The sequence below is a fragment of the Abramis brama genome, assembly GCF_963993115.1.
Source record: "Abramis brama genome assembly, chromosome: 3".
Taxonomy (NCBI): domain Eukaryota; kingdom Metazoa; phylum Chordata; class Actinopteri; order Cypriniformes; family Leuciscidae; genus Abramis; species Abramis brama.
The window spans coordinates 19,495,329-19,519,644 of NC_139965.1; the positions used below are offsets into that span (position 1 = coordinate 19,495,329).

At 37.7% G+C, this 24,316-nt stretch overlaps 2 protein-coding genes across 2 annotated transcripts in view; both read right to left on the minus strand.

The window, feature by feature from the left end:
* Window positions 1-4,228, minus strand: part of cemip (cell migration inducing hyaluronidase 1) — a 117,641-nt gene extending 113,413 nt beyond the window's left edge. The window contains exon 1 of the mRNA XM_084108290.1: window positions 4,082-4,228. The gene's annotated coding sequence lies outside the window, so the exon portion shown is untranslated. The remainder of the gene's footprint in view (window positions 1-4,081) is intronic.
* Window positions 4,229-11,475: 7,247 nt separating this feature from the next.
* The window catches only part of abhd17c (abhydrolase domain containing 17C, depalmitoylase), a 44,790-nt gene continuing 31,949 nt past the window's right edge, over window positions 11,476-24,316 (minus strand). The window contains exon 3 of the mRNA XM_084110378.1: window positions 11,476-13,396. Within this exon, the coding sequence (XP_083966504.1) occupies window positions 13,177-13,396 (220 nt within the window). The 3' untranslated portion in view covers window positions 11,476-13,176. The remainder of the gene's footprint in view (window positions 13,397-24,316) is intronic.

Genomic DNA, 24,316 nt, shown 5'->3' on the forward strand with positions numbered 1-24,316 from the left:
CCTTCCATTTACACCTCAAACTCAAATTAACCCATCTATCAAATTTCAAGCCCATGATAAGAAAATCTAATTTGTTTAAATGTTTCCAATGACTCAGACTCTGTGATAAATAGAGATGGGCCTCTTGTAGATATAAATCAGTACATTCACTTGCCATCTTCTCCCTGTTTTCAATATTCATGTCAATATTCCAAATCCCGTGTAGTTACTCATTTACATGGAAATGAGCTGAGGTGAGTGTCATGACATTATGTGGATGAACGAACGTCGCAATCCCCCTGACTGCAGCAGGGTAAAGCCAAAGCTCAGACTGCACTGGAAATATCACATACATTCACATATGCACATACAAAACACAACAGGTGCACTGTGTGCCAGTATGTGCAAGGTTTATTTCTGTTGTTATTTTTCCCATGTAACACAAAAAGATACATTTGGAAGAACCTTTCTTTTTTATCCTTTTGTCTATGATGTCAAGCTCCAAAAAAGGACAAAAAAATATACGACTTGTGCACTATATTTCAAGTCATACAATAGGTTTGTGTGAGTAATAGACCAAAATATAAGTAGTTATTCACTGATAATCTTCCCACTTGTGGAATCAAAATTTAGATTCAAAGTGCCGTCTTAACACATTATGCTTTAAAAATTAGCATGTTTCGATCAAATTTGTTCTTCACAAAAAGCTACTACGTGGCTTCATGTGATTCATTTCTTTTATGAGACTTTTAGAGATTGTTCAATCAATGTTTTTTTTAGTTTTTTTTTCACAGTGCTATATTTAGAATTTTGGTATGCAAGCATGCGCTAGACAACGTATTTCAACATTCGAAGCATCTCGATGCTTTTTCACCATGTGCGCCACATTTTTAAGACGCCACGTTAAAATTAGCTAGACCCCTGCACTCTATTCCCTTCCGCTCTACTGCGTCTAGGTGTTTTCCAACACAAGAACATGTGTGAAAGGCTCCTTATTGTGTTTTTTATTCTATTTGGAGCTTGATAGCAGTGCTGCTATTGTTAACAAAAACTGAAATTATTAAATGTAGTTTTCGTTAATTAAAATAAAGCTGAAATAAAGTAAAAACTTTAATTTAAAAAAATGAAATTTGAAAATTTGAAATGTTGGGATGGCAACATATTGAAATATATTAGATTCAAGCTGAAGTACAACTAAAACAAATTACAGTTAAATATAAATATTAAAGAACTATTTAAAAAAGACAATTGCATATAATAAGATTACTAAAACTAAAATTAAATTCAAAATATTAATAATAGTATATAATAGAAAAATAACACTTATTGGCAGTCATGCTCACTATGAACTGACATTGTGTGGAAAAGAATTGCATGAATATTCTTCAAATATTCATCTTTTGTGTTCCACAAAAAAAATAAAAAATAATAATAATTCAGCAAACAGGATCGGCTCAACATGAGTAAATAAGTGAGTGAATAAATGAGTGAGTAAATAAAGACAGAATGTTATTTTTAGTGAACTATTCCGTTCATAACCTAATACAGGTAGGTCTAATAAGTAGTTATCTGGGAACTGAGCGGAAAAAAAATGACTTCATTCATTAGTCATGAACTAAAGGTTTGCAATGCTTTAGACACACCATTTATGATGCTGCTGCAGATTGAAATGTGAGTCATTGTGGATAAGGAGCTACAACATGTGCTATTTTATAAGTCTTAAGTGATATTTCAAGGATTTTATCTGTTGTGGTCAGGAGGCATGGATTATGGTTACAAGCTGTTTTATAACTCAGACCTAGATTTAGCCCAGAGGCAAGAGTAAGGATGAAAGAGAGAGTATAAGAGATAGACAACAGGGAATACAGAGGGCTCTGTTCCACAACCTAGTAAGCTGCCTTGCTGTCTACTAACTGCATAGGCATCTGCCTTCTAAGGCAGCATACTAACTGAAAAAGAACCTCAAAACTGACCGAATTAGAATTCTCTACAACGCTTTAAGCTCATTTCAAGACATGACAGACGCACACATAGGCTGTTGCAAAAGGAAGGTACTGGCCAAATTCGAAAACTGTCTCCTAAACTCACATGCATATGTGCACACACACACTGCAACAGGACATCTGTCCGCCTCCACCTGTCTTCAACTAGGTCAGCCTGAAGCCAGTCATTGCATCTCATAAGTGTTTAATGAACAACCTAAAATAACTGGCACTTGCACAAGACCCCTGCCCACAATGCACAAGTTACGACTAGCCGAAAGCTCTCAATAAAACATCCAACTGTGCAGAGCTGTGATGCTGGAGCGCGTTCAAAAGTGCAAGCCACCGTTTCAAGTTCAAGCATGGGTAGCTGCCATCAAACAGATCGACATGAATATCTGGACAATGTAACGTCATGTGCACTGATTTTATCACAACACTGTTTTCAAAGAAAGTCTCCATGATATTCTGGTCTCCATCTACACTGAATAAAAAGTTGGTGTAGAAACAATTCTCACTCAGAAATTTGCTTGTCAACTTCAAGAAACGTCAGTAACACATTGAATTAAACGTTAAATTTGGAAGCAATACCATAAGTTAGCAATAGCATTCCTAATGCAGAAACGGTATGAATTATGCACAAATTAAACTCCCACCCTCTCACACAGCATAGCTTAACAGATAAATATCTGCCCTTTACAATTTCACACACCATTTAGTTTAGTGGCTGATGAATGGGGTTTGAAAAAAAAACATCTGCCCACTTGCTGGCCGTCATTTCACAAATGCATGAAAAGAACTTGCTGCCAGTCTGCATTGTTTAGAAACAGAAGAGTCTCAATGCCCCAGCAGCATGGAATGGATTCATTCCACACATCAACTTGTGGTTTTGGTACCATTCCCATTCATCTGGAGGACAGACAGGCGGAGATGCCATAACAAGGACCTTTTTCATACTATGTGCAGCATTGAACTCATCTTCGTTGATACTGGATATCAGTATGAAGCATCACATGGAAAAAGACCTAATGTGGATCTAATTCTTTCTCTGCTAACATCAGGTGCATCATCTTATTCACATGATTCACATACTGAGCACTATTACACCATTTTCAGCAGAAGCATGCATTTTAATATGTTCACATGCACAATAGAGAGTAATAAAGCATACCTTGATTTCCAAGATGATGATGAAATGGGTGGAAACTGTTGTCCTTCACGGGGTCCTACTTTCCAGGTGTCATGGGAAACGTAAAGGTGCATGCTTATATTTAAAGTATATGATATTTGAAACTCTACTAAAATATGATCCCACATTTGACTATAGCCTACCATATTGCACTATAGTATTTAGCACTATACTATCAACCACAGTATTAAACTGACACTACACAATACAATACTGTACCACATCATACTTCACAATATACTACACTATGTGAAGTACACTGCACTATACTTCACTAAACAGCCCTATACATTACTAGATTTTATCACACTATAATATTCTGCTACACTATTATACACTGATGCACATTATACTATTCCTTACTATACGATATTGTATTATAGCACATTCTCATACCACAGTTATTATATGATAATGTAAATTGCAGTGTAAAAGTTTTAGTCACTTATCTTCGCTATTTAATGTAACAGAATCAGATGAAACTGTCAAATCGATCAGGTGCCGATGGCGCGCGGACGCTCAGGTGAAATGATGCGCGTCATAATCGCGAGCTGTTAATGCTCTTTATGTCTGAACTTGCACCGGTGAAACATGTTGCCACAAACACTTGCAAACTCACACAACTTGAATAGGTTTCTCTGTTCTATTTATGACTGGTCTTGCCAGCAAAAACGCGCCGGTTTGTTGACACACAAAAATGGCAATGGATAAAAGACAAGAGCGCGTAATGGATGGCACGAAATGAGAAAAGACGCACCTCGACGCACGAGCTTCTCACCGCCACTAGTGAGATAAAATCCGCAGAAATCAAAGCGCACTTGTCTCACTCAAGTACACATGTCGGTTTGTACCCTTGAAAGTATATGTAACAGTGGCATCATTCATGAGTTTCAAAATCCACAAAGATAAAGGTCCAGAAGTGCAGACCAACCTGTAGCATGAGCAGATTGCAGATCAGCTCCACGGAAACGGTGCGGACTACAAGCAGCTGATGCGCGGCATGAGTTCATAAGACAGCACAGGCGACACACTGATATTTATACACACCTCCAGTCTCCTGCTTTACACTGTTTACAACGCCGGTGCGAAGCCGAGCCCACTGCGCGACGATTGGCCAGATGAATCCGAAGGCACGCCTACTTAATACTGATTGGCTCACTGGATCCCTGTGCGGTTCAATAACTCAATGTACAGTCCTAAACTGAAAACTTCACATGCATTCGACAACCTTCTGACTGTAAATGAGATGATTTATCAGAATCAGAATTATCTTTAATGACATGTGTTTACTCACAACATGGAATTTGACAGGAGCTTCCAGTGGAGAAAAAAACTATAAAAGTCATTAGGGATAGATATAAAAGGTCACGGCCAAAAATGAATAAACTGAGAACAGCACTTAAGTTTGTGTCCCATTCAGAATACTACGAAGTAACAGGTGATCATGGGACTTCAATTCTATTCTACCCACATTTCAGTAGGTGTTTTTATTCAAAACAACAACAAAAGTGATTCTATTTAGCAGATGCCTTTATACAAAGTGACTTTCAAACGAGGAACACAATAGAAGTCACTCTATTCACTGAGGGAAAATGTGCTAGTATAGTTTTGTCTACATTTCTGGAAAGCAGCACTGCTATAGAATAATAATGATTATGAATTATGACCCGAGAGAGAGAGAGAGAGAGAGAGAGAGAGAGAGAGAGAGAGAGAGAGAGAGAGAGAGAGAGCATTGACTCATACTGCATGAATATAACAGTTATCAGTTTTAATCCATAGAGGTCGCTATTATCATTGTTCCAAGAGACATACAACTTAATAAAGTGACATCCTGTTGTGATTCATATTGACTTGAGGATTCAAACGGAATGTCCAAATAAACAGGTGTTCCTAAATGACTCATGTAGATGCATTATAGCTTCATATCTTGTTTACACTCTTGTTAAATGAAACTGATTTGAGAAGCATGATTAACAAAATTGTAATCATTTACTGATAAAAAAAAATAATAATAATATGTAATGGGCATCATTCTTTTCAGGGGGGTTTTGATCTATTTAAATAACAGATGGACTTCACTGTTAGCCTAGTTAATGGGGGGAAGTTGTTTTATATTTCTGATGAGTGATAGTAAAGATCTGGTTACTCTACAGGAAATAACAAGAATTCACAATTCAAGGAATAGAATGAACGTTAAAATGTAAATATAAAATTATACAACAAGAGCAGTATGATTATTTTACAACCAAATCTGCACAACATTTTCAGTGGTTTTGCTTTTGTAAATTCAGCAGGGCTGTGATATGGCCACATTTAATTTCACAGAGGCCTGATGGTATCATCTCCATGAATGATGCATTAAAATTTGTAGACATCTAAAATAAATCTCAGTATAAAATATCACCCATACATCATAGACTTCAAAATCCCAGTGTTATTGCCTGTAGGACACAGACAAACAAATACGCGCACACGCATGTAGGCTGAGAATAATTATTTGGAATTATGCAAACAAATATGAGAGCACTACAACAGCATTTCTATTTGAATTAGCAAAGTCTCTCTAAGGACTCAAAAACAGACAGAAATGCAACCCCGGGGCTCATTAAATGGAGTGATGAAAATTGGAATGCACATTGTTTTTCCTGGAAGGAGATTATCCCAGCAGAAATGCTGTGCTGTCTTGCAATGGCTTGCTGAGATAGGTAAATACCTTGTCCTCTTTTGCATTCAAGCGTGAGTACATCTGAGTTCACTTAGTCGAACCTCCCAGCTACTGATAAAGGTGAAGTGTAATGGCCCCTGAGGTTGAATGCAAGTCGGTCTCTGGTGCTCTGCATGTAATTTTCTTACTCTAGATATATCTTTTAAAAAAAGGATTCATTTTACTATGAAAAAATGGAAAAATTTTGTGAACATTGATAAATGGGAAGTAGGATATGCTGCATATAAAAAATAAAAATAAAAAATATATATTAATATATATATATATATATATATATATATATATATACTGTATATATATATATTGCCCAGTGTGTAACATCCACCTGGATGATGCGACGGCAGCCATATTGTGCCAGAACGCCCACCACACACCAGCTTATTGGTGGAGAGGAGACAGAGTGATGAAGCCAATCAGTCTATATGGGGATGATTAGGAGGCCATTATGGACAGGGGCCAATGGGCAAATTTGGCCAGGATGCCGGGGTTACACCCCTACTCTTTTTTCCGAAGGACATCCTGGGATTTTTAATGACCACAGAGAGACAGGATCTCGGTTTAACGTCTCATCCGAAGCACGGACCGCCATATATATATATATATATATATATATATACACACCTGCCGAGGCATGGACTCTAGACCCCTGAAGGCACCAAGATATTAGCAGCAGATCCTTCAAGTCCTGTAGGTTGTGAGGTGGAGGCGTTGTGGAACAAACTTGTTGGTCCAGCACATCACACAGATGCTCAATTGGATTGAGATCTGGGGAATTTGGAGGCCAGGGCAATAGCCTGAACTTTTCATCACCTCAAACTATTCCTGAACAATGTGTGCAGTGTGGCAGGGTGCTTTATCCAGCTGAAAGAGGAACTTCCATCAGGAAACACCATTGTCATAAAGGGATGTATCTGGTCTGCAACAATGTTTAAGAAGGTGGCATGTGTCAAATGTACGTCCATATGAATGGCAGACCCAGGGTTTCCAAGCAGATCATTGCCCAGAGCATCACACTCAATCCACTGGCTTGTCGTCTTCCCACAATGCATCGTGGTGCCATCATTTCCCCACACATACACGGCTGTCCACGTGATGTTAAAGAAAACGAGACTCATTGGACTAGACGACCTTCTTCCACTGCTCCAAGGTCCAGTTCTGACGCTCGCCTACCCATTGTAGGCACTTTCCACAGTGGACAGGGGAATCAACAAGTAATACGGTTGTTTAAAGAATATTTGGAAGCATTAGTTTCTTTGTGGGGGAGAGTGTGACCACCCTGAATTTAGTTGGGTCACAGGGATATTGGATTGTTTGTATATATTTCTTTCTTTCTTTTATTACCTATGTCTATTTCAGTTTACTTGTATATATATAAGTTTTATTACTGTAGTGAGTTTACATTGGGCAGCTCAGCTGCATCTTCCGAATTCTGGTTGACAGTTGAGAGAGTGGAGTTGCCGTGACGATTGTGGTGCATCCTCAGACAACAAAGAGGACCTTTAAGCAACCACTAACTATTGTCTCTCTCTCATTTATTGTTAAGTTTTTAAACTGCTTACAGTCCTCCCGACTGCCCGGGACCTGTAACAGATTTTGTCAATTGCCATAACAATTTGTCCCTTGTCAAAGTCACTCAGATCTTTATTCCTGCCCATTTCTCCTGCATCCAATACGTTGATTTATGAGAACCGATTGTTTGCTCACCACCTAATCTTCTTAGACATTAATATGTGGCCTTCTTAGTAAGCTTCATCTGTGACTAGTCATAATGTTTTGGCTCATCAGTGTGCACTTTTATTTGCACTTTAAAATAAATTATGATTATATAAAGGATCAATATAATAAATAAACTTTTTTATAAATATATACATTCCTACTCACGAAAGTAATAAAAAAATTAAAAAAACACCTGACCTCAGGGAGAAAAAAAGTATCATACAACCCCTTTCAAGATGGTGTGGCATATGAAACAGAATCAATCTCTGTCTTGATGATTGAGGGTTTCATTTGGAAAGTCTGCACTCGGTCCTGGTTAAATATATTTTAATTCCCCAATAAAGAGTTTGGCAAGTGTAGAGCAGGCAGTGTGAGCCTGGTTCCCATTGCCAAATAATCTGTCACTTATCCAAGGCTGGAAGAACGGCCTGCGTATGCTCTCCGGAAAGGTAAACTTCCTGTGTGGATTACTCGAGGCGGACTGAGATGCCTCTTGTCTGGGTATCTGGGGTGGATTTCTGCCCAGTGAAGTGTGGGAACTCCTGCAGTCCTCCTAGGAATGTGGGACAGTGGATAACAGAGGATCAGACCTAGGTCTACACCACCCATACTAATTATAAGATGTTCTGCTTCATTTCTGTAGCCCTTAAGTTGCATTTTTAAATATGCTATTTGAACCAGGTTGGATTTGAGTGATGTCAAACATTGTTGGTTCTCACGGGTCTCTTGATTTAATGTCACATGTTTGAATGTACAAAAGAAGAAATATTTGGGAGCTGCTGTACGAGGGGAAAATTTCATCAAATAATATGCTCAATATTGGTCTGTTTCTCACACAAAACTATCATTTGATTTCGAAAGACTTGAAATAGAGAGCAGGGTTAGGATGCTCATATGCAAGTTTTTTATATATTTATATTGACTGCTGCCCCTGGTCACTGTATGCTTTTCTTTATATTGTTTCATTTTAGCAGTTTGTTACATCAGTGTTCAGCTCTTTTTTGTATCGTTTTGTTGTGTTGTAGTTTGATTAGCAGTTTTTGCATCTGTGTTCCATTGTTTGTCCAGTGTTCAGTCTTCAGGAAGAACTTAAAAAGTAGTCAAAAATGAAAACCAAATAAACCCTTTTTACCTTCTCATTTTCTGGCCTTACACCATACATTTCCCCTCACTAAATATCTTATTTCAAATACATCATATTATATACTTCCATGTTTACCTTAAAACACCCATACACACCTAAAGCCCACAGAAATCAGATCATCATATGTATCCACACCCGTGACCCGGTGAAAACTGCTTCTTGGACTTCCACATTGGCGCTCTCCACCCGTTTGGATCAGCAGTTCAACCTTAAGCTCTGCCAATTCCTCACCCTCACAGGACATCTGGTCCCTGGCCAATGTAAACTGTTGCTGGCTCCAACAGATGAGGCTTAATGGTCGCCTCCAGTTCCACCTGCTTGTCGCGTTTCAGCATTTGAAGAACGGGAGACACCTCCAGAACTTAACAGCCTTCCTCTATGAAAACGGCTTTTGTGGATTGAGGGAGAGAGATAGAGCAAGGGAACAATGGAAACAAGGAAACTGTAGAGATAAACCATCTGGGAGATTTATTTATAGATAAAAAGAAAAAAAGGCTACACTCTTAGAAGAAAAGGTTCTAAATGGAACCCTAAAGGGTTCAGTCAGGCACTTCATATATATATAACCTTTTAAAGGGTTAGTTCACCCAAAAATGAAAATTCTGTCAGTAATTACTCACCCTCATGTTGTTCCAACCCTGTAAGACTTTCGTTCATCTTCGGAACACAAATTAAGATATTTTTTATTAAATCTGAGAGCTGTCTCACTCCTCCATAGGCTTCTATGTAATTGAAACTTGCCGGCCCAGAATGTTAGTAAAGACAATGTTTAAAATAGTCCAAGTGACTACAGTGGCTCAACCATAAGTTTATCAAGCGATGAGAATACTTTTTGTGTGCAAAAAACACACAAAAATAATGACTTTATTCAACTGTTCATTTTCTTCTGTGTGGGCCTCTGAGACAGTGAGTTCACGTAGTGTAACAGCGCAGCGCTTCTGGGTTGTACGTCAGAACGTAGGCTCACTATTGGCCAGAATCACACGCATCACACACATGACCACCGTCGGCCAATAGCGAACCTACATTCTGGCGATCATAATGGAAAACTAGCTTATTGCATACTGTGCAGTATACACTACACTGCCAACTATGTTTTTGAAAACAGTAAGTAAAACAGAAGGCTAATGAAGGCAGTCACGTGGCAGCTCTTATTTAGCATTTTAAATCCAATTTAGTTTAAAAACATAGGCAAATAATGAGTAAAGAAAGGCATTAAAAATCTGAAAATATTGCATTGGTATTGCATGCAGTATGTTATATACAACACATTTCAGCAAATTTAGTATAAATTTATGGGTATTAAACATACAGAAAATGTGGCTATACTCCTGCAATAGTAACAGTATTCTAATCCAAACGAGTAATCAGGAACACCAGCTCTTTAAGTCTGGACACAGCACTGATTCAATTCACTGCTAAATTTAAGATGATGTTTGAAGGATATAAGCAGATAAAATGTTTTATGTATATAATTCCCATTGTAACTGCATTGAGGACAAGTTCAAAAAGAGGAGTCTGTCATACAGTTACTATTACAAGATTCAGGTAAAAATCACAAACTTGTATTCATGGCTTGTAAAAGTAAAAAAGACTTTAATCTGGCCAAAAGTTCAAAATTATAAGTGACAACCAGTAGAAATAATTCAATACATGTTTACGAAATCAATTCGCCAGAATAGAAAGTAACACTGTGTCCATAACGAAGACGTGTGGCACATCAAAACTAGAGCAGTGCCATTAAAATCAATAGCACTGTCTGCGCTGGAAGCATCTGCTGTGTCACGCCACTCATTTAGTTGATGGACATCTGCAGTTGGCCAGGTTCTATTTTTGATGCACTGCAAAAAGACCTTCTCGTCTTCAAGTCTGACACAATTGGTTTACAAATGTCACACTCTTTTTCCATTGTATGATCGTAATATTATAGCTAGCTGGATTCATTTCTTATTACATTTGTATTAGTTACACTACCATTAAAAAAAATGGGGTTGGTTTGACTTTTTAAACAAGCATTTAATCAAAAAATAGAGTAAAAATAGTAATATTGTGAAATATTATTGTAGTTTTAAAATAACCATTTTCTGCTTGAATATATTTTAAAATGTAATTTATGCCAGTGATGCAAAGCTGAATTTTCAACATCATTACTCCAGTCTTCAGTGTCACATGATCCTTCAGAAATCATTCTAATATGCTGTTTTGCTGCTCAAGAAATATTTTTTTATTATCAATGTTGAAAACTGTTGTGCTGCTTAATGATTTTTGTGGAATCCATGATTTTCTTTTTCAGAGTTCCTTAATGAACAGAGCAAAAGAGCAGCATTTATTTGAAACAATTTAATGCATCCTCGCCAAATAAAAATATAGATTTCATTCTAAAAAGTATATAACTTAAAGCAATGTGAGATGTTTCATTTGTCCATTAAGAGCTTAAGTTAGCTATCAAGCTAAATAGTTATACATTGATATTCGTATACCTATTTAAATTTGCAGCTTCCGGTATAAAATGATCACTGGTTAAGCTTTTTTAATAATCCAGAAGATGTTAATGCTGCAACAAATTAGGCATTATAAACAGCTACCTTTTAGACTCTTGCACAACACTGTTAAGACTCGAGCTGAACAATTGCACACATCCGACCTTCTAAAACATGCAGATCTGTCTGCAGGTAAACTTTTTCAAACTAAATAAAAATCAGCAACCTGAGAAATGAAAAGACTTCACATGTTAAGCTAGTTTGGGTTTCCATGCATCCTTTATTCCTTTATAAGCAGTACAATATCCACTGTGTTGCAATGACGCAACAACCAACAGAAAGAACAATAATCTGCCTCGCAGCACATTTAAGGCTTTAAAGATATATTTAAAAAAAAAAAAACTACAAGCAAAAGAGTCTGTACCAACTAAATTTTTTCTGCATTATATTTGCATACTGTGATTCCAGTGTCAATAAAAATCAAAGCTAAATACCATTTACTTCATATTTTACATACCTATATATATATATATATAGAGAGAGGGTGTACAGTACAGTTATCTTACAAACCAGCATTAAAAGAGGTGTAAATATTAATAATTACTAAAAAAACATTGTAAAAATGTCAGTATCAAAAGCAATGACGGACTCAGATGTGATCAGTTTCTGCCATTCCTTAAAAAGAGGGTGTCGAGTCCACTGAGGTCAAGCACGGAAGAGCTTCATTTCTGAACAGTAGTGTACATGAACCGCCACTGCATAACCTTACAGCAAAAAAAACAAAAGTCAAGTTAACGAACATACAATCGGACGATCGCACCAGTTTGGTAGCAATCGATGTCCTTCATTAACATGGAAAACACTTCCAAACATTCTGTTGTGTAGCGTTATGGTGAAATGTCTACAAACACAGTCCTTCATTTGCAGTATGAGGGACTGGGTTTTTGTCCAATGTCTGGAAAAGGGGATAAACTTCAAAATGGTGAGGTGGTGCGATACCTTATTTATATCTAGGTTCAGTTTTCACAGTGATTTTCCCATTAGAGTAGCAGCGAGCGGGAGCCCAGAGAAAATCTTCAAAATCCCATTTCCGAGAAATCATTGACAGGAATGTCCGAGCGAAATGTCAGAGAACATAAGGCTTATTGTAACGCCAATGCTAAAAGCAAAAGAGAAAGCTTGAAATTTCACATTTTTATACAACCCACGGTAAAAACGATGAAGTGTTTATGCGGAAACAATGCCCTGAATGCTGTTGCAACAAAGCACCATGTTTCGCAATACGACCCTTCCCCCCCACTTCCCACTGTATTCACGGACAGTACATCTTCATTATTTACGGGTCAAGTGTTTTTCACAGGTCTTCCTGTTTTAATTAGCCCAAGGTACAATTATTTCGACCGAAGAGTCAGTGGCCTTGCCCTTTACCACACAAACGCATGTGCGTATGAACGCACCTAAACACACACACGCACGCACAAAGTGGCCATGTAAAAAGTCACTCACTGGTTTATCTTGTACTAATCTACTTGAAACGTAATAAAACGGAATGCCATGACATAATTCCCCAACACAAAAAAAAAAAAGATCATCATCGAAAACAAAAATATATCAACCTGAAAATATCTGCACAATAAAAGTGCATCAGTTTAATTAACCCTTGAGGAGCATTTTTAAATTTAAAAAAGGAAGAAAAATGTTTAAATCAAAAACGCAATGTACTGAATGCGGTGCAAAACTTCAGCATTTCTTCATCAAGTATAAAAGAATAGAAAGTGGTTTGAAATTATTAAAACACGTTTCCCCTGTAGGGATGAAAACTCTCCTAAAGATCAAGAGAGAGACTTCCGCTTTTTTTCCCTTCAGCAAGTGCAAGTACTGATGGCGTCCTCAGCCGTGGGTAAAGGGGAACCCTACACGACACGCGTGAGTGTGCGCGTGCGCCTCGGCCTGCCGTGTCTTCAGGAGGTAGCCAGCTCAAACGTAATGAACTGCTTGAGTCTCTCGAGGTACTGAGCGTAAAGCTCGATGTCGTTGTGCCCGGCGCCTTCCACCCACAGAGGCTCCACGGCACGTGGACATCGCTCGTAGATGGCCAAGCCGTGGGAGAAATCGATCACTTCGTCTTCTGTGCCGTGGATGACCAGGACCGGAGATGCCACCTTTGAGACTTTGTCGATGCTGAAACATATGAAGAAGTCGTATCAGACAAGTAAACCAATGCCACTGACTGATATTTTTCTGTCAAGTGCTTTGCAAGCTTGTGAATTTATAGATTTTGTTTTAATTGCGGCACAACATCTAATCCACTTTACAACTTATTCTGGTCAAGCAGTGTCAAACTAAGGCAGGAAGAGACCGTCTGGCATGTAAAGCAACATTTAAAGTGATCAACAACAGTTTCTCAAAGTGTTGTCGTTATACCTGTTGTTGGAACTAATATCAGTGAAATGTAATGATTCTCATTACGAATTTCAATTCTACAGCTAATCTGCTGAAGAACACTCCTAAAAAAAAAAAAAAAAAAAAAAGTACACTATACAAAGTTATAAAAGGTTATATAAAAAGTTATTCAGCAAGGACGCATTAAACTGATGTGACAGTAAAGACATTTATTATGTTACAAAAGATTTCTATTCCAAATGAATGCTGTTGTTTTGAACTTTCTATTTAAAGGATTAGTTCACCCCAAAATGAAAATTTCCTAATAATTTACTCACCCCAATGCCATCCAAGATATCCATGTCTTTCTTTCCTCAGTGGGAGAGAAATTATGTTTTTTGAGGAAAACATTTCTGGATTTTTCTTCTAACAATGGACTTCATTGGTTACCATCGTTTTTAAGTCCAAATCAATGCAGTTTCAAAAGTCTTTGAAGTGTTTAAACGGGCTGTACACGATCACAGCTGAAGAAGAGGTTGTTATCTAGCGAAACGATAGGTCATTTTCAAAAAAATTTTTTATAATTTATAGACTTTTTACCTTCAATAGTTCGGATTGAGCTGATCAACAAACGGACAGGGAACTACGTCATCACGTTGAAAGGTCACGCCGGCGCTGGCGGAAGTACCGCCCCACTGTTTACAATGCGACCGTACGTAGGAGGATAGTTCAAATAGTATTGTTTGCGATTATATATATAGTAATAGTATTCAGTGAATATGAATAGTATATGAATAACATTCTGATGAATATGAAAAGTAGTTAAAATCGTATTGCTGGCGCCGGCGCGGCCTTTCAACGTGATGACGTAGTTCCCTGTCCGTTTGTTGATCAGCTCAATCCGAACTATTGAAGGTAAAGTCTATAAATTACAAAAAAAATTTGGGGAAAATGACCTATCGTTTCGCTAGATAACAACCTCTTCTTCAGCTGTGATCGTGTATAGCCCGTTTATACACTTAAAAGACTTTTGAAACTGCATTGATTTGGACTTAAAAACGATGGTAACCAAAGAAGTCCATTGTTAGAAGAAAAATCCAGAAACGTTTTCCTCAAAAAACATAATTTCTCTCCCACTGAGGAAAGAAAAACATGGATATCTTGGATGGCATTGGGGTGAGTAAATTATTAGGAAATTTTCATTTTGGGGTGAACTAATCCTTTAACAATGAATCCTGAAAAAGTGCATCACAGTTTCCACAAAAATATTAAGCAGCACATTTTCAACAGACTACATTGACTAATAAAGCTAATAATAAGAGTAAGGTAGGACTAAATCACAGTAAGATGTATACATGACACGAGCAAACCTCTTCACTGCCATTTACATGCAATTTTCATTATTCTGATTATGCTAAGAAGTGTGTTTATGATTATGAGCTTAATAGCATTAGTTTAATCGGAGTATTGTTTACCTGAGGTAAAGTTTAATGGCAAAATCCCTAATCCCATTATGAGTGTGCATGTAAACGTACTCATTGATAATGATAAGAAATGTTTCTTGAGCAGCAAATCAGATCATGTGACACTGAAGACTGGATGCTGAAAATTCAGCTTTGCATCAGGAATAAATATTCTAAAATATATTCAAAAACAATATTACTGTTTTTAAAACATTTTGGTCAAAAAAAAAAAAAAAAATGCAGCCATGGTGATCATAAGAGACTTCTTTCAAAATATGAAAAAAATATCTTACCAACCCCAGATTTTTCAACGGTAGTGTAAATTACAAATAAATAATAATTGAAATGGCTACATGCCATTTGTTATGCAAACGAGCATTGCTTAAAACACAAGTAACATTAATGAAATGATGAATGAATGAATGAAGTCTGTCTGGCAACACACAGGACTATGCATGTGTTAATTCTTAACACTCCAAACATCACAAAATGCCATTTACACTGGAATGTCTTACTCTGCATATTGTCAATAGTCATATAATTGCAGTAAACACAGGTAATGGTGATCACAGGCTAATATCCACACAAGCTTTACCACGGCTATGCAGAACTGCTGACTCGCTTCTGTGATCCTCAGTCCAAAGGAGTCAAACAGACATACTAATTAATTTTTCGGTCAACATGCTTAATTGTTGCTTATTTTCCTCATTGGTGCACAGGCAATCAAATTTGAGTAAGCGAGGAGATTAATGCATGACACTGGCTGATGGAATAATTACACCGGCTATGAAGAACGGCGCCGATATCCAAACACCAACCAAATAAACATGCAGCAGAAATTTCAACCCAGCACATTCCAATGGATGACTGACAACGTGTAAATACTGTATTTTTATCATGCAACAAACAGCAAGCGGATTAAAAGGAGCATTTTCTGGTCTTTAGCTTACTTGCTATAATTTTCCCTCTTCAGTTCAAATAGGATGATGCAAAACATACGACCAAATGTTATTTTTGGTGGGCTTTGATAGCAAAGTCTAAAGACCGCATGAAACCGATTAAGCACACATTTCACTTGTCGACCAATGATGTCTATTATACACAGCAGCGAAAAAACTTCGCATCTGTCATCTTTATTTTTATATAGAAATTTTTCAAAGCAGCTTCACAGAAGTAAACAGGAAAGTAACAGAATTAAAGGGGTCATGACATGAGAAATCAAATTTGCCTTGATCTTTTGACATTTTTCTTACGCAATGTTAGTAAACAGCCACTCTTATGATTGGCTAACAAGCCTTAAAGGAGCCGCCTCTTAAAACCGGATCATTTCAGACATTTCAGGGTCAAAATGAAGGTTGGAAATCTTTACGCGCACTCCTGACAGTCCACACAACACAGTGCATGATTGAAATCTGCCATCTTTACTTTTGAGCACTCTAAGCAGGTTTATTTTGTATCCCCGAATGGCACAGTACAGGCATAGCTGGGGTTAATTTGACCATGCTTACTTGGCATTTTCCTACTGAAAGTTTGGTTGGGACAAGTCAAAGGGATTAAATCTTTTTATGCCAATAATCTTCAGTAATGTCACTGCCGTGAACTAGGATTAGCTACTTAATACTGCTTGTCAGAGGCAGGTGGAACATTTACATTCAGTGGAACATTTTATTGAACAAATGTGAAAAACCACTGTAACAAGAGGATTAATCAATATATTCATTCTGTGAAGAGAACATCTGTAAATGCTAAATAGGCATTTCTGCCATACTAGCATATAGATTTCCTCAAAGCTAACAAACAGACAAAAAAAAAAACCCCAAAAAACTGCATTTCGATTTCATGTTGTAAGAGAGCAGAATTGATTCGAGGCACTGGCTGACTTCACCTACCTCATCTTTTTCATATTAAAAACCGTACCACCTCAGCACACTTAATCCAAAAGAATTTCTTTCTTTTTCCACTCTGAATGATTCACTCTTGCCTAGCTTTGGACTTTCCGTCCATTCCTGGATTTGCACCTGACATTTCGCTCTTGCATCTAAGAAAGATTGCACATGAGCTGGTAGTGTTGGTAGTACTGGAAGTTCTAACTTGCAACACCTTGAAAAATATTCAATGTCAATTTTTCCATGTGGTATCATGTTGTACAGTATCCAAGTAAATTTAATTCTGGCACAAGTTAATTTGATTCCTCAGGCACAAGCATCTGTAACCCTGGTAGGCGGAAATTTACAGAAGTCAGGTGACTTTAACCCAAATTCGCTTCTCTGTTTGTGATCAGATCATTTTAAGCCTCTAAACTGAACAAGTTCAGAGTCCAATGATTCAGTAAGAGAATTCATTAAAACAACCAGTCCAAAATGCGTTAATGTAAAGAAAACCAGGCTGATTCTGAGTCTGAGTCTATTATTCCGTGCAATCAAACCATGTATGTGTGCTCTCGTCACACTGATCGCACATTGTATTTATGTACAGACACATTTCAGCACATAAACATTGTTTCCACTCACAATCAAGATAATGTTTTGACTTGTCATGTGTATGTTGCTGTGTTTAGCAATTCTGTATGGATCCCTGTACTGTTGTAGGTATATAATGCAGTCAGGTCAAGGCGGTTGGTTTAGGGTTTGTTTGGTATCTCCATGTGATCCAGTTTGGCATCGCAACTTGACTTGTCTAAAATTTCATCAAGCTCTTTGCTGTTGCACTGTACACATCCTATACACTGTCAAGTTTGAAAAGTTTTTTTCTGTATTTTTTTTTTCATGGGTGCTTTACAAATTTTTAAATTATAGACATAGACATCTAATTTGGTTATTTGGTGTCCTTTTGGAGTATCCATGTGTCTTTTTTTTTCTTTAAGAGACACCTACATTTACCTTGAAAAAAGCTTGCAGAAAATACAGTTTTGTGAGAATCACCCTTCAATCTGATGGTTTACTTTGCTGAATATAGCAAATGATGACAAATTCAACGTGTTCAACAAGATAAATGGTGTATGCTTAATTTCCCAATAAAGATGTGATTAAAGTTTTTAAATCGCGATAACTTGCTCACTTTTTGTGCGATTTAATCTATTGACAGCCCTAATTGTAATACAACTGCACAGTAAGAATAAAAATAAATGTAAAATTTAAATGTTAAATACGAAATATTTCACAATAATAATGCATTATTATAACAACTGTATTTCAATATTTCTTATACAATAAATGTTTTTATAAAAATACAATAAAAAAATATTTACAGTAGTAAAATTACAATACTTAAGTTTTAATTACTTTACTTAATTTTGGAGGAAAACTGCAGGGAGACCTTAAAGTGTTTAAAAAAAAGATTTACAAATGTTTTTCTTTTTTTCAAATCTAGTGAAATGTGTGAAAGGTCACAAAAATATTGGAAATTTTGCAAACGTGACAGAGCAAAGCTGGTATTGGTGTATCGATACTGCATAAAATGTATAAAACCAATATCAAATATTCAGAATTGACATACATCGACAAATCTGTATTTTCGACAACACTACTGACTGGACGAGGGGTTAAAAAGATGCCCATGTTTCAATGAAGTTAATTTGGAAAGAGCTACATGGCCCGCAAAGAAGAGAAGGGAAGCAATACCAGAAGCGCCAATTCAAGATGACACTATCACTCACAGCATCTCTCTGTTTGTCTTTACCCCTTGACTATAGGTGTCAACATCACTTGCTCTCCCTCACTGTATTTTAATATTCAAACCATGCCACACTGCAGCCAGCAAATCTACAGAGACAGGCGAGTCATCAAACTTTCATTCAGCCTGACTCTCCATTCACAGCCTTTGCGAACATCCACCAACCCAACCACACGGACACACTCCCACTCCTAAGTTCCACTGGTCTGCTGGATCTGGAATCAGTGACTGGAAGAGAAATCCTGGACTTGGCAGTGGTGGTTTCCAGAATTTAGACCGCTGGATTTGCTTCCAGACTTGTAATCTAAGGATTGTTCAGGGTGTTTTAGTTTGTTTGAATGGAATTTTCACACTGGCAGCGTCTTGAAGCGACCTGAGGTCAATCATTTTCAATGAGGGCAGGCGCTGAACATGAGCGAATTTTGGTGAAAGTAGAGTAAAGTTCAACAATGCAATGTGATAACTACTGCAGAAAGTTGTCTGTTGTCTGATAGAGTTGAGAACAAATGCCTACTCGCAACAGAGACCTGGGATGCTTAAATCACGTTTAGTGTGTAACACCTTCAGCCAGATACATGGCAGAGCGGCTTCTGTTGCATGTCTCTCAACACTGGTTCGCTGGCATAATGGGTTGTGTGTGCGTGTGGGGGGGGGGGGGGGGGGGACAGCTGTTCTGCAAGACACTTGAGGAACATCTGTATTACACTCATAACAATCAAATAACAGATGTGTTCATTAATTATGAAACATCAGTCTCTATCGACCCCCAAATGCACCATTTCTTTAAAGGCCCACTAAAGTGCCTTGAAACGCGCAGCATTATTTAATGTGTTGACGTAATTTCCACTGAAACAGGAAGACAGGGCGGGACATATCGAACAGCTCCTCCCCCTTTTTAAAACAGCCAATAGCGTTTAGTTTATATCACAGCTTGGCCAGAGCCGTTGAGCTCGGTAAAGCCACAGTTCCCTCCTAATCTCCTTCACATCGCTTTAAAATAAAACATTCTGTGCAGAATTCAAAGGAAGATTAGTAAGAATTATTATTATTATTAGATGTAGTTGTATCACTGTAAAGTAATATTGATATATATATAAAAAAATTGTTTGCCAAATTGTGCAGCCCTACAAACAAGCACAGGAAACATGGAGCTGTGTTTTTCTTCTTCTTTTAAATCACAAAAAAAGTCAAGCTCAATGAGGACAAAGAACAAAAACAAAACCATGAGTTTTTTACTCCATAAAACCAAGTTTTTTAATTCATGCACTATTTTTAAAGTCTTCTGAAGCCATACGATAGCTTTGCACGAGAAACAGACATAAGTTGTTTTGTGAATAATGATCAAAATATTGGTCTAATATTTAGCTATCATATGACGGTCACTGTGATTTTACCCAGACAGACATGTACCTGGATCAACACTTTGTAGATCCTGGAACAACATTTGTCCAAAAGTTTAGTGCTAACCCTATCCCTACCCCTAAACCTAACCCTATCCATAAGTCAATCCCTAAAATCTGAGGGAAATGATCGGTGAACAACACTGATGTAGAAGCCCAAAACCCTGGTAAGCCTACATTTTTTTAAAACTGTAAACTTGTCCCTCAAATTACTGAAATGTTGATCCAGAAAGATGTTGATCCAGGAACATGTTGTACTTGGTGAAATAACATTCACCATCATATGACTTAAGACGACTGCAAAAAACATCTTTTAAGGTGCTTTATATATAGATTTGTTGCTGCTTGTAGCAGATGTGGTCATTATGAACTGTCATTGTATGGAAAGAGCTACATGAAGATTATTCAAATTTTCCTTTGGTGCTCTATGAAAAACAAACAAACAGGATTTTAACCACGAGTACAGTTTACAGTGCCAAATTAAGCCTCAGAGTTTGACCTTTAGCACTATCACAACCCTCACCTAACTCAATCTCAGGTGAGTCAATCTAAAACAAAAACGATTAACTTTATCAGTGCTAATCCCCTTCAGTAACTCATAACTTTCACTTAAAAAAAAAAGATCCCAATTTTGAATCTGCATCTTTTGAATCCACTCCAAGATTTCACATTTTATTAAGGGAAACGGTCGACGTGTTAAACCATAATGCTTTCGACAAATTGCAAGCCGGCGTCAAGACAGCTAGCTCATTAACACCTCCAGTCAGCTGGCTTCGTGTTCATTACGGGTCTTTGACGGGGCCGGCTGGCGAGCTATTAGAACACAGAGACGGTTCAAATCTCTCACGACTGTAGCTTCTCATTATGAAACACTGACAAGTGCTGACGGGGTAGGAGAGAATCAGGCCACTCAACCTTCCATTCATCACCCAAAAGAGAGCGAGAAAAAGAGCAACTGCCTCAGAGAGAGAGAATCACTTTGATTACAATGAAGCGCGCCCCCGGCCATCGCTAATTTCACCCAGTCTGGTGTAGAGAGTGAGCGAAACGAGACGAGAAACGAAACGGAGGAGGTTTCTGTCATTCTAGTTTTGTCTACATGTTTCTAAAGCCTCAACAACATTCTGTCTGAGAGCTACGGCTGTAATCTTCCCATTACAGCCCTTAATCTTGCAATTTGATCTTGTCGCAATTTAATTAGATTTAAATATGAAGTCGGATAAAACGGGATCAGCGATTAAGAGAGGTTCCAGACCGGTCGCTACCGTCTAATCGCGTTTAATCCAGAAATCCACATTCTGCTTTCCGATTCAGACCCAGCTTAACCGAGGCTTGACTTGTAAAGAATGACACGGATATTTTATTATTCTGACCTCCTTCTGTTCCTTTATCCCTTAAAGTACTGCAGAAAGAGATCAAGAAAATCTTTCATGAATAGTCACTTGGCAAGTTTAAACAGGGATTGAAGACCTTTGAACTCCACCAGAATTTTTAAAAAAGGCCTTGAAGAGTAAACCCATGAGTATCAACATCCAAATGAGCAGTCATGTGAGCTCCTTAGAGGTGTTACCCATAGACCTTTTGTGATGCCTCTTAAGGGCGAAACTTGATCTCAGCTGAAAAGTAGAATTCTAAAACTAAAGTTAAGTGAAACCAAAATCCATTTAAGGCAAGTCAGTTAATTTGCCATGCATTGAAGCCTTTTACCTGAAAAGAAAATATAGGCAGAAAATATTAGCCAAAATATCAATGTCTTTGGGATCATGTGCATGTTGCTCTTTCTCCATGTCATCATATTTAACTGTAAATGCCAGCTGGTGGCAATATCTCGTCAGAAAGAGCTCACATTTATAACTGCTGACACGACGTGCACACCTGCTCTGATGTGTTATGAGATGCATGCTGAGAAATCAAGATGGACAACGAGCGCTCAGTCTCACTGATTGCACATTCAGTTTACATTCACTTCCTAATTGTGCACGCACAATATGTGGCAATTCAAATGCAGATATGCTTGTACCATCCAAAAATCAATTCGATGGTTATTTTCAGGTCACTTTGCTGTTTTTTGCACATCAGTCAGTAAGATTATTTTTTCCTTTTATTTTTTTCTTATTTTTCTGAAAGAAATTATTACTTGTATTCAGCAAGGATGCCTTACATTGTTCAAAAATGGCAATAAAAGACATTTGTAAAGTTTCCACAAAAATATTAAGCAGAGCACAAAATACAATGTTGGATAATAATAAGAAATGTTTCTTCAGCATTAAATCAGCAGAATGATTTATGAAGGATCATGTGACACTAGTCTAATAAGCAAATACAGTAAAAACAGTAAAATTGTTAAATATTAAGTAAATGCAGCATTAGTGAGAATTAAAAAGACTTCTGTCCAAATGTAAAAAAAAAAAAAAAAGATCTAACAGACTCCAAACTTTTCAATGGTAGTGTGTTATTGCCAAGTCATATTAATTTAAAAACGTTAGTGTGCTCACTTTTTTTAAAATATATACAAAAAAATGTATTATTCTAATCAAAAGCTAACTTAAAAGCGCATTGTATTTTTATTTTTGGCCCAACAGGTCTCAAATGTGTTCCTGCAATTTCATCCGACATAAATGGTATCATAAACTTTGCTTATTTTGCTCAAAAATGAAGCTACAAAAGCATTCTGGCTGGTCAACCTAACACACTCATAACAGGACAATGGAGAGCCTGAAACGCAAGATTCCATGTGCTACAGTTGCTTCCTACTTCCTTCCAATTTCTCATTTGTCTCCGCCTCCTCACACAGTCCCTGCTGAAACATTTAATTAAAAAAAAGCAGGAATTCACCAAAAAAAAGTCTCATGACATGTAGACTCAGCCTCAAATACACACCCACTGACCGTTGGCTGAACGTCTGATGCATATGGCACACAAAATAGGAAAATTGGACGTTTCGAAGTCGTCATCCTAATGGATGAATTGTACAGGATTTCTGGGAGACGTGCATGTCTGGTTCTTTAACAGTTTGTCTGGAAACAAAGATGCGGTGATGCCAAACCCCCTCATGGAAGGATAAAGCTGTCGTTTTTACAACTGTGAAAATTAGCACTGGATTTTAAAAAGTATGTGAAGTATGTAAAGTTGGCGGCACAGACTCTTTAAAATACGTCCCAGAGTTTTACACAACGGCCTGTTACTTTAGAGACATCGACGTTACATTTTCACGCCCCTGAACATGACGTGGTGTGATAAAACAAACTATGATTGGTTGTGGTCAGACGGCATCTAGGTATTCATTGGCCAATGAAAGCTGCTGTGGAGACCAGCAGTCAGTCTGAAGTTCTAGCTACGCGACGTGACAGTTTTTCATTCTGAATTTGAATGTTTCAGCTGCATGAGACATGAAGCTACCTATGAATACTGCAGCAGGAGAATCTTACTGCCCGAACAGACATTATTATAAACTAGAACATGCAGGAAGCTGAAGCGAAAGGGTTTATGTGCAAGGTTGCACGGCGGGTATATCACAGGATGAGGGTATATCACAACTGAAATAAATGAGTGAGGAATAAAGATAGGTGTCCTCTGCTGCACAGGTGAGCTGTACACGCATCGGCTGTTTTTCACCAGCTTTATCTCAGAAGCCAGACATGGTAGTTACAGCCAGAGATGAAGGGAATGAGAATCGGAAACACCACACGTGTCTCCTGACACTTTCAAGGAAAAGAGATGCGCATTGACAGAAACAGGCAAAGGTGTCAACCATCACGACTGGGGGTTTCAAAAGAACTACTTTGATTTTACCAGGAATACTTGAAGATAATCTGTGTAATCAGACATGTCTCAAGCTGTGTAATACAACCGTACAAGAGAAAATGGAGTTTCATGTTGAGTTTCATGTTGTCCTTCAAGGTTTTGTGACCAGTTACAGGGGTGGCTTTTAAGAGCAATTACACATACAGAAGTTCACAACAACATGTCCAAGCAAAAACATCCTGTCAGAGTAGACTTAGCGGGAGATTTACATTTGACAGCAAGGGCCAAAGTTTATCTCCTTGCTAATGAGACAAACTCAACCTGTGCGTGAGCGTATTTGCGCACTTATACTGTACAAGTCATATACAAGTGTTAATTGCTGACCTGTCATATTAGGCATGGCATTAAAGTTCCCTCACTCAGACCTTAGAATAGCAACA